General features: G+C 31.7%; 1 protein-coding gene across 2 annotated transcripts in view; it reads right to left on the reverse strand.

The window, feature by feature from the left end:
* Positions 1-12746, reverse strand: part of CDH10 (cadherin 10) — a 155057-nt gene that overhangs the window by 98146 nt on the left and 44165 nt on the right. For both annotated transcript variants that reach the window (XM_030813936.1, XM_003263183.2), the window contains exon 2: positions 6939-7292. In XM_030813936.1, the coding sequence (XP_030669796.1) occupies positions 6939-7169 (231 nt within the window). In that variant the 5' untranslated portion in view covers positions 7170-7292. The remainder of the gene's footprint in view (positions 1-6938; positions 7293-12746) is intronic.

Genomic DNA, 12746 nt, shown 5'->3' on the forward strand with positions numbered 1-12746 from the left:
GAAATTTGATGATGTAAGTTAAGCTAAACTGCAGCCAAATTAAAATTCCTTTAGAAAATTTGATATAATAGTATATATTCTTACAGTTCAATTTCTTACTTGATAATATACCTCTAATCTTGGGCTAGGATTTAACATTTTAATTTAAAGTTCTACATTTAATAGCTTTATGTAATCTATAAATGCATAGTATATTTTTAAACATGAAGTTAGTGAGATAATTTTGCTAAAGGGGGAATCTGAAATTTACATTAAATTCCCTTTGCCTATTGTGGATTAGAGCTCTAAAGAGAGAAGCAAATGTTTTAAGTTATAGTTTAACAAAGTTGCTGCTCCCCCTCTCAATTTTAATCCACCTACCTGAAAATTTACATGCTTTTCTTTATTAACTCCTTTTTTTTTTTTTTTTTTTTTGAGATGGAGTTTAGCTCTTTTTGTCGAGGCTGGAGTGGTGCAATGGGGCAATCTCAACTCACTACAACCTCCGCCTCCCAGGTTCAAGCGATTCTCCTGCCTCAGCCTCCCATGTAGCTGGGATTACAGGCATATACCACCATGCCTGGATAATTTTTTTGTATTTTTAGTAGAAACAAGGTTTCACCATGTTGGTCAGGCTGGTCTCGAACTCCTGACCTCAGGTGATCCACCCACCTTGGCCTCCCAAAGTGCTGGGATTACAGGCGAGAGTCATCGCATCCAATCTATGTTAACTCTTAATTGAAATTGCCAGGAGTCATGGAACACAGTTCAGTGAATAATAACAATAATAATAGTAAAACAATAAGATAGCCCATATTCTTTAATAAAATGGATGTAGACATTTAGCTATATGAAGCGAGTATTTAAGAATTTACTTTAGGAAACTTATTAAAGTGCTCCCTCCTATTCGTGCTTTCATATGAAACAAGTGAGAATATGAATATATGAACATATGCCAATTATGACACATTGATGAGCAAACACAGTAACAAACATCCCTCTCTTTGATTTACTTTATAGAAAAGAGCATTATTCTTCAATACAATGGGTACAAAATTTAATTGCACATATAATTATGTATTGTTTCCAAGAAAGAAAATGAGAGAGCTCTGGTAGATATTCATAATATCATATTAATAATAACCATGCTTCATTGCCATTACACATGTACTTCTGTGTGAATTATGTGAATTATGCGAATATGAATTATTGATAAATTATATTGAGATACCTTCTGCAGAGCAAAATTTATGTGAGATTTAATACAGTTTTCATTTACCGAGATTTCTCTTGAGCTTTTACTAAAAATCACTGACTCCATTTTCATATAATATTAATATTCTTGAGTATATATTTTAAAAATTCTGTATACGAAAAAATGATTGGCTAAATTATAGATATAAATGTTTTATTTTACTTTGAATATTTTGATGGAATAAAGTTTTTCAAATTTATGACACAGAATTTTGAGTGCAAAATTTATGCATTCAGGATTTTCCTGAATAGTTTGCTAAAATGATATAGTGAGATTTGAAGATGTATTTTCCCTACATAACTGCTAGCTAAAATATTATTGTACTGAGAGATACATACATTGTATGTGTTTTGAGAATTAAAAACAAAGAGGTGGTGTGCTCTGAAAACATTATTACAGTTTTCTGCAAGGCATGCCTCTATTTATAAATGCTTTTATTACTTCTTACTTGAAGTCCCTAGAGATTTTAATACAGGTTTACATTTTGCATGTGTGTGTGATCTTTACATATTAGAGAAATAATTATATTCATGCAAATGTCCACTCATCAGGAAGATATTTATAATCATTTAATCCAAAAGAGTCTCTGTTAATGTCTATCACATCAACTTGATTAATGTTTTCCAGGACTTTTTCTAAGTAAAATTTCCTAATGCATTTATCTTTTCATGTTCTATCATTATATGGTTGCAATGGACATGGTTCCAATAAAAAATAACTGTGTCCCAATATCCCTGTATCCCCCTACCCCATCTAACCACTAAAAGCAGGTTTATATTTAGTAAACAGTTATTTTTTATGTAGGTCGTTTTGGTCATGTTTGGATATATATATTTTTTAAATCACTTGGGAACGTTTAGTCTCAAGAACAGTCTCATTTCAGTTATCATGTAGAGTGTTTTCTACATACTGAACTCATATAATGCAAAGATTTTCCACTTGTGCACTTGAGATTTATTTTAGCCTAGGAAGTTTGCAGTGGTGGAGGTCAGAACAGCTTCTCCTTCACTTAGTTCCAGCTACTCCTTCTCCATCTGTGGCCAGTTGACATGACTGTGTCCGTATTATCAAGAGTAAAAGGGACACAGTCTAATCTGCTGGACATAATTGCTATTTCTGGGCTTTATTGTTATTTAAATTTGAGTTAGTCTCTCATGGATCAGTTTTTACAGTTTCAGAGAGATCCTCTAGAAATTCTCAATTATAATTTCCTTATGAGGTATTTCACATCAAAAATACATTCCCAAGGAATAAACAGATCAATAAAACAATAAAAACATGCTTTCTGAGTCTTCAATCTTAACATTTAGTAACATTGATTCATACAGCAAAAACCCCCCAAACTGTTTTATTTTCACGGTATTTACAAGTACTGCAGAAATAGAACATGGGAATATTTGTCGACTATTGTTTTGTTCTTGGTTTTGGAGTCTGTGCTATATCTGAAACAAAAGAGGCCCATAACTTGCTGTTATTATTTGCTCTCTTTGAGCAGAGAGTTTATATTTTCCCCACTGTGTGCGTAATACCACAGCGGTACCTAGAAGATCCTCCTCCACATATTTACTGAAAGAAGAAATAAATACTTCATGCATAGTGGGTGTTTGGAGCCAACAAGTCTATAGAGAAGGATGACCACCACGAGGCTGGAGAAAAATATATGCTTTAAGACTGGACATAAACAGGAGGTCAGGAGGTCTTGTTAGAAGTCTACACTGTGGGAAACAAACAGTAATGCTAACTCTGAAGGGAAGAATATAATTGAGAGCATATTTAGAAGTATTGAGAGCATATTTAGAAGTAAGAACCCATGAAGAAACAAAATTAGAACTGTTAGGAAAAGGCAAGAGAGATTTTACCATACTGACTTAGAATCAGATTTATGGTTGCCCCTTTATGTTATTGATTTTGTGTGTGTGTGTTTTGGGATTTTTCTCAATTTTTGGTTTTGATTAAAATCTGTTTTTAACATGCTTTTTACCACCTTGGATTAATTATCATATAAAATGCAGACGAAATTTGTGCAGTAAATATAAAATTAGTGATTTGCTTAGAACTGCTTATTTGTTACAACTAAAAGTAAATTCAAGGCTTTACAGTTTAATATCATTATTTACTTTAGATTTGAAGATATGGAAGCTGAGGAATTTGAAATTATCTGCTCAATGCAACTGGACTGAGCAATAGGAAACTGATTAGAAACTACATGTAAAAAGATATTAAACTAATAAAAAATAGGAGTTTATAATCGCAATGTTCCTTGAATTTAAATTTGGAATTTTAAAATATTTATAGAAGGTTTCACTACAGAAGTAACATATTTCAAAAGCAGGTTCCTTGAAGTTCAACATGTGAAGCTCTTGCCTTGGAAGATAACGAGAGGGGAGTGAGTATATAGGAAATACCTACATATTCCAATAAATTCCAGTATACACGAAGATTCTTAACGGTCAGTGTTATGATTTGATCATGGAAAAAAATGGAAAAAGAAAGCTCTTACACTAAATATATTTTTGTTTAGAATGTATTTAACAGAATGATTTACAGGAAAATGCTTCTATTTATGGCGATCTCAACAAATAAATGTTTTGAATTGAGTATGGTTGACTTTGTTTCTTACAAAACAAAAGGAGCTGTGGCAGTGACAATTAGCCAATGGGCTTTATTCCTCCCCTTTCCCTTTCTCTCTCCCCCTCTTAATTTTTTTTCTAAATGAGTTTTTAAGTACACATATAATTTATATTTATAATATAATATTATTAGAAGTGAGTACAATAATAGAAATTAGTATATATATACTATATATAGTATATATATTATGTTAGTGTATTAGTGTATATAATACACTATAATCATGCCCTTTGATTTCATGGATAAGAAAATGAAGGCCAAGAGAAGTTGACAAACCAAGGGGAGAGAAACAGTGGCAAAAACAATGTCACATCCTAGGTTTTCTGATTGACAGTGGTATGTTTTCTTAAGCTCCTCTCTACTTTAACCCAATGAGCAGTAATGGGATTTTCGTTTTGCTTTAACCACATAGCAGTAATGGGTTTCTATCTGAGAAATTATAGGCATCAATTCTTCCTAGGGTCTGGTTAGCTAATTGTTTGGGTATTTAAAAAATTTTTCCTTCCGCTCCACACAGGTGCTTTCTAGTCTTGTCCTCATCAAACCAGTGTAAGTCTCTCCATTGCTAGTGGGAAAGTGCTTTATAAGCTCTCAAAATATTCCCCACTACAGAGAGATATCTGTCACTGTGTTTCCATATGTCTGGTGATTGGAACACACATTACTCTGACATCTAAACCAACCCAGAGGCATTGAAACACTTATCACCATATCACATGCCTACTTTAAAGGATGTAAAACCGGAAGAATAATTTCTGAAAGAAAATATGACTGTGATAAATTCCTTATAAATAATGATGGAGAGAATATGTGGGGGATTTTAAGTTTTTTATACTTCATGAGGAAAATATATTTTAGCCTCAAGTTATATTTATTATAAAGTTTGTTTATTAAAATATCACGTTAAACATTGCCTTTTTGGCATATCTTCATGTGTATGTTTATCTCTTAAATAAGATTGTAACTGTATAAGTAATTAATGTAATACAAATAATAAAGCAATTAATACAATACTATAGACAAAAAATGTTAAAGCATCTATTTCACAGATTATGACATGAATAAACCATGGAAACTACAAAACTGATTGAAATGTGAGCTAAAATCTAGACACTCTGGCCATTAAAAGCAGACTCAGAGAAGTGTGAGAGTTACAACACCTAAATCATTTCTGTTAACTCTAGTAGTTCAGCACAGTCTATATGGAAAAGAACTGATGAACACATTCATAAATTCCTTACACCAATATTCATTAAAGAGTTTTCTAATTTGTTTTCATAAAGCAGAGCAGGAAGCATAAAATTTGAGATATATATCAAGATGCATATATCTTAAGTTTACCAACTTAATTGTCTTCAGTGATTAAAACTTCTAGACTAGTCTTCTCTGCCAAAGAGCCAAATGCCACCAGATGGCAGAGGGAATTCAATTTAATATGACTCAGGTTAATTCAATCAGCTAAACAGTTATTAAGATCTACTCTAAGAGCTTAATACTCTCCTATTACTCTAAGAGATATGAAGTATAGTTGTTGAATTCAAGGTGTTGATATTTTATGAGATAAAAATAAAAAGTAAATAAGAAGTAGCTTGACTATAATGAGAGAGTATATAATGTAATGATAATTCAATTTACCAACATTTATTAGATCATCATAAAGTACTAGATGAAGGGAAATAGATGCAAACAAGCTAACTGCTATGTACAGGAAGAACCAAAGAAAACTATTTATAGTTTCTACAGCCCAGATTTCAGTTATTATCTTTCTACGCAGTTAGTTTCATAAACTAGAAGTTGTCTACGAGAGCTACCTTCACTCTCTATTCCCAGGCTTTCAATCAATGAGATCCATGAAAAGCCTGCTACTTGGTGCTTTCTGGTAAGATTCCTTTGGTTGCTGTTTCTTTTCCTTTTCTTTCAACATGATATTGAACCTTTAATATCATCTTTCTCATTTTACCAGATATTTTAAAAGGTCTGAAATGATTGCAATATGACAAAACATATCAGTGTTTTAAAATCAATGAAAATGTTGTCTCAAAAATAGGGTTTTTAGAAGAAAAAACCTTTCACACAATTTTAATTATTTGAATGAAGATATCATAGTTAAGGTTAATGCAAAAATTGTCAATGCAGTAATGTATCCATGATAATTGTGTAGTGTTAACATGTGATTTATGTTAGTGTACTTAATTTCCTTTTATTCTTTGACATTCTCACAATCTATAAAAATAATAATATTGACTATTAAAATGAATTTTTTCTTAAGCTCTCAAGTCCACTAAGGCATTATCTAACTTCAATTAGATTCAGATCGTGTCAAGAAAGAAAATTTGAACTGAATACAACATAGTGTGTAAAAGCATTCATTAGTACTTTTATGTTAAGCTTCTCATTTCATTTTCAACCACAACTAATTATCCTCACTAACTTTATAATTCTGTAGAATGAAAACTCTTCCTGTCCACCTCATATTGCAATAGCTAAACTATTTTTACTTGCTTTTCTTCCTGTTTGTTTTTCTTTATACAAATGCACCCATAGTGTGACCTAAGAAAAATAAATAACATTCATACCTAGAATAAATTTTCTTATAATAAGCAACATTTTTATCCTTGAATCATATTTTGGTGACATTTGCTTTCTTGTTCTATAGAAGATTAAACAACTTTGAAATGTTTTTGCTTCCTCGCTGAACTCAATAGCAATGTGAAATATATATATATATATATACACACACACATATGTATTGTCATTTAAATGACTGTATTTACATATAGGTTTCTCACTATCATTGCTTTCTAACCATAAATTCTAAAATTGCAGTTTTGAGTACCTCTTTAATCCATAAGTTATTGGGCAGAATTAATTCTAATAAATAAATTTATGCATTTATCATTTTATATTCATTCCACAGTTTTTATCAAATTAGAATTTGTGTTCCATAAACAAAAATGCTTTAGGGAGATTTAAAGAATATTTATAAAAATGATGGTTTGATGACCTTCAAATTTTCATCAGTAAAATATATAAAGAGCAAATGTAAACACGTGCCATTTTAACACAAGCTTACCTTGCCTACGTATTGATAATCAGATCCTGTATATTCTTCAAGTAAGAAAAATTGATTCCACATCCAACCACGTTTTTGACGATGGAGAATTTTCCCATCACTCCTTGGTACACGTGAACTTAAAATTCTTTGCTGTGGTACAGGCGTCCTTCTGAACATTATTTCTGGAGAGCAGAAATGTGGCAGGCATACCCAGAATAGAAACAGTAGCAAAAATTGATGTATTGTCATAGTTCGCTTCTTGACAAATCCCAGTGTAGATGAAGAGAAGTGGTCCTATTTTACCCAGTTGATTTTACTGTGTTTCAACTGGTTTCCAACATTTCATCAATGTTTTGCTCATGTTTCCCAAAGCTTCAAACAAACAAACAAACAAACAAAAAGTTAGTTGACAACATTATCATTATTACTTTTCATTTTGAATTTAAAGTGACAATAGTTTATTAATAACAACCAGAACATTCATTTTCTTTATTTTTCATACAATAATGAATAGTTTTGAGAAATATTACTTGTCTAGCAATATGTCTACAGTTTACGAAAATATAATTGTAAATGTTTATTTCCACCAAATTCTAAAGAAAGGACATTATTAGACTTTTTTTTTCTTTTGGCACTTTTAACAGTTTTTAGTAATTACATTGCTATATACACAGGAGATATAGTTCATTCTGCATGTCAATTTTTTCAGAGTAATTTAACACAAATTATAATTTTGAAAACAAAACTGTGATTTAAATAACCTACAGGAATCATGCCTTCTGTTGTGCAATTTTATATTTTAATGTTTTTAAACAGCGGCATAATTTCTTCAAATTTAATCCTACTCAGAGGTAAAAGTAAAGGCACAAACACAACACAACACAACACAACAAAACAAAACAAAACAAACGAGAAAACTAGGAATGCCTTCCTTTGAAGACCTCTCCTCTCTTCCCTGTTAGGTTGGACCGGGGAACACCTAGAGTTACCTTGAGTAGAAAGTAATCACTGCTACAGTGAACCAATTTGTAATATAAATAAATCTAGCAGATAATCTGCTTCTAACTACCTCTACTGCCTGGTCCAGAACTCCATTATACCCCAGGCTGACTACGGTAACAGCCTACTGACTGTTCTCTACACCCTCCCTGCCACTATTTTCTCAACAAAATTTCCTTAGAAATCTATTAAAATTTAAGTCAGATCATGTCATTTTTCTTCACAAAACCCTCCAGTGGTTTCTTATCCCACTTTGATAGAAACCAAAGTCTGTCCAATAATGCTGCACTCAGTTTCTTGACTGCTGGCCACCTCTCTGCCCATGTTTCACTTTAAGCTTCCACCACATCCCCCTAAACTGACCCTTCTCCAGCCACAGGGTCCTTCTTGCTTCGCCATGCAATGCAATACATTTTACATGCTCCCTTCCTTAACCAGCAACTTCCTACTTGTTCTCTGTGCCTTGAATGATTTTCCTGTAGATGTTCACCTAGCTAGATCCTCTGTTTCCTTCAGGTCTTTCTTTAAAACCACCCCTGATATTTCACATATTCCAGTATACTACATGTATTTTATTTATTTATTTATTGTGTACATATTCTGTTTTTCTGCTACAATCCCATGTAGGAAGATAATTTTACTCTTTTCTTCATTACTGTATCACAGTGCATAAAAAACAATCTTGTGTGTAATAGATGTTCAATAAACAGTTTGTATGAGTAAATGAATGAATGAATTGCAAGTCAATGCAAATATTTGAGTACCATTACCTGCTATATGTTTTTATGCTCAAGCATTTATGTATAGAAATACATATTTTTGAATTACAGTAACTTTTATATTATTCTTCATTTATATTATTGTGAATATACTTATTTTGTTTTGTGTGTGTGTGTCGATTGTCTTTTGTTTCCTAATATGTATGGATTTTATTTCAGGATATAATAAAGTATGTGTTATAAAAAGTGATTTGAGAACCAGAAGGATTCAGTTTCACTTCTCTAATATGGCAATGCATTATAAGTACTCCTGCTTTTACATTTTTGCTTACATCCCAGTAATTTGTTAGCAATCTCTTTACTTTTTGTTCCATTATTAAGAAGATTTAAAAGTTAATATAAATGTTTCAAAGAAATAAGATTAATTGTGAACCAATGTCTCCCTTGAGTGTATTAAATGACACTGGAGTCGTCCAGAATGACTGAAGACGTACAGCATGATAGATGGAAATTGTATTTCAATATGTCATGTAATACTCTACTTGGAGTTTAGAAATTATCTGATGCATAAAATGGTCTTACATCACAAAGCACTGAAACTCAAATTGATTGGATTCTAAGTAATAGGAACATTTACCAAAATAGTGGCTTTTATACATATTAGGATGTGCTAGGCGGTATTCTCCAGAAACGTACACCATTCCCAAGAGGCAGGGGAGAGTTTGTGTGAGGGTTTCTGTTTTCTTCTACAAAAGCTCTAAAACTTATTGAAGAAACAATCGTTCTCATTTCATCTCTTTTTACATTTTTAACAACTGTCAGCAATTCTATGATGCATTGGTGATCATTTTCAATACAGTTATAACCTTCCCTAGTGTGAAAAGCCTATGCACCAATGTTTTGGAAAAGAGTAGGTGGGGACTATAGTTATAAAGGTTGCTATTGAATAACTGGACCCCACATGCATGAGATCATTTCCTTTGTTATTGTTCTAGTTTCAATTATTTAATGATAAATGTCCTGAAGAATCCCCAGTAAAATGAATTATTTAATACTGATGCAAGATAATTAGATGACACAGTTAAATAAAAATAGAAAATTATATGAAACAAATCTAACATTTAATTTGTCTGCAGTTAGTTCTTCCTAGTTATGTTCTAAGTAACTAGGAGCCTACATATTAGACATTTCAAAACATTGTGACTTTATTATAAATATCACTAATAATCATCCTTCCAGTAACCTAACCCAAATTACAGTTGGCATTTCCATTTAGCCAAGTGTACCTTTTACATGGTCAGTCAATGCATTGCATTGCTGCTTTTTCCACCCAGTGGCTCTCAGCTGTCTTTTTTTTTTGTCAATGTGTCATCACACTATTTGAAATGATTATCATTTCATGCAAAGAGCATACAATAACTACTAACAGATGTTTTCCTTAACCTCAATCTTTCTTATTTAAAATATATCCTACAGGGTGTTGGCTAAATTAATTTTCTGAAACCCACTTCTCCAAGGCTCAAATCAATTAAAATTTTTGAACATGTCTACCACTGGGAAGATTAACATCAAAACTTTATATTTCATTTCAATATCTGAAACCAGATAATTTTTAAAACATCATTTTACAATATTTCTAGTTGTTTTAATTTCAACCCTGATATGTAACTTCTTATATGTATAAACTATTTCCCCACTAATATACAATTCTGAATAATATCCAGGTGACTAGAAACGTATTGAATTTCCCTCAATAGTAAAAAGCGGTATATACAAATGTATCAGTATATGTCTCTTTAATTAACTGATATATTTATAAAAGCTTCTCTAAATATGTTGGACTATTTATGATGAGAAATAAAAGCTAAATTTTAGAATATAAAAATATTACATAAGGGAGCTGTTGTGCTTGCTTGATATTATTAACAGAATTATAATGAGAAGGAATCAGGTGGGTTGAAACTATTGTTAAACTACCTCTCTGACTAAAAATGCTAAAATTAATGAAATCCTATAATTTCAGTTCCAGTTAATTTTATTTTCAGAAAAATATTTTCAAAACTACATTTCTTTATTTTAATATCAAAAATAATTTAATATGAATATCACGTGAGCTTTAAGAATTATTAAAACATCCTTTAGCCATTCTGCAATCCCATATTTCCTTTAGACCAGTGCTCCTCCAACTTTAATGTACATTCACAACTCCTGGGTCACTTGTTAAATATCTATGTTCTCATTCAGCGGGTCTGGTGTGGGGCATAAGATGCAATATTTCCAATATGTTCACCTATAATGCCAATGCAGGTGGACCACGTGTTTTGACTGGCAAAGCTGTAGACCTCCCTCAAACCTAAAATCATCCTCAGAATGTTTTTATAACTTTTTCCTATTTAGTGCTTCAGCCCCCAGATACGTAGCCTACTACAATGAGGGGAATATAAGCTATATGGTGACTGCGGTCAGAAAATCAAAACGTTATTTCTAAATACTCTAAGGCCTTTTTCCATATTTTTTAACCAAAAGAGTTTGTTTGCTTCAAGCTACAGTACATACGATAGCAATTTTTCTCCTAATCATGCTGTAAACTATGTTTTTCTTTATATGTGCATTTTAAAGCATTTGTCTCACTGGGTCTCATTTCATTTTTACAATAACAGGATTTTCATTATTCTTCTGAAATACTTATCACAAATATTATCTTCTCTATAACCTGTTAATTTTATTATATAGGCAGCCAAGAACAGCAGATCACAGAATATAATATAATGGGCATTTTGGTACATCTCGATTACTAATTAAGTCTCCACACATCACAGATGATCAATTAAGCTACAATCTATTCTTGGCTAATAAAAGGAATTAGTCCTTCTTCAGTCAATTTATTATGTTGATTAGGATCCCAATGTGCCAGCTTTTAAAAATATATATTATTTATAAGAGTAATCAAAAATGCTAAAGATTATAGATATAAAAGTCCCTATAGATGGATAATTTTAATCCTTTTAAAGTTTCATAGACCAAATACAGTCTAATAACATTTCAACATTGAGAAATAAAGGAACATTTTTCAGATGTGTTTATACAATTAAAATGAGTCAAGGCATACTAAATACTTCCTTTTTATTCAGCTGATACCATTTTATGCATCTAGTATAAAGCACCATGTGAGATAACTGAATCAAAGCATTACACTAAGGACTCAAATAATATGAGTCCATATGCTTGATCATATTATCCAAGAGTTCATTACACATTACCTACTGTGCTCTATTGTCATAGAAAATGTGTAATTCACGTTGAATATTTATCACTCTATTTTAAGTATTCTGCATATATTTCTGTTTAGACTGTAAGTTTGAGGCAGGGTTTTATGTCTTCCATGCAAAGCTAGTAATATAGAGAATAATGCAAAGTGTTAAATAAGTATTTTTAAATTGGATTGAATATTATAATTATTTGTAAAACATTTCAATAAGAAAAAAACTTGCTTTGTTTTTCTTAAAAAAATGCCTATATCTTATTTGTATTTAACATAAAAGAACTCACATAAGACATTAATGAAAAAGGCAATCGATATATCACTGTTGAATGAAATATACAACACAAAGGTTTGGTAGTCTTAGATAAGTTATCAACCATTGCTGGGGTTGTCATCAATGCAGAAAGAATCCCAAGAAGCTCTGGTCCTTGCTATTCTTTTCAGATTAAAATTCTCCTTCAAGCAAAACCGTTTGAAATTAGTTTTATTCTCTAGGAATGTGACCTGCACACAAACTGGTAATACACCTCTCCAGCTATACTACGTGCTAACATCTCTATGTGACAATTTGCAAAACCAGATATCAACCATATAAATTTGGGGTCAGTGGGTAGACAAAACATATGGCAGGGATAAAGAGGATTGTTGAATGAGGCACATAACTTCATGTGGCCATTATCTCTAAGATCCCTGCTAATAGGCTAAAGAATAGCATCCAAGAGTTCTTGCCACTCTCTGAGCAACCTTTTTAACTCAGCAGCAAATGTGACAGTCCCAGATGTAACTTGATCCACAAGCAAGTTAGCAGTGCCAATACAGATGTGACATTGCACCTGCTGCTTCCTG

This window comes from Nomascus leucogenys, chromosome 6 (assembly GCF_006542625.1).
Source record: "Nomascus leucogenys isolate Asia chromosome 6, Asia_NLE_v1, whole genome shotgun sequence".
Taxonomy (NCBI): Eukaryota; Metazoa; Chordata; class Mammalia; order Primates; family Hylobatidae; genus Nomascus; species Nomascus leucogenys.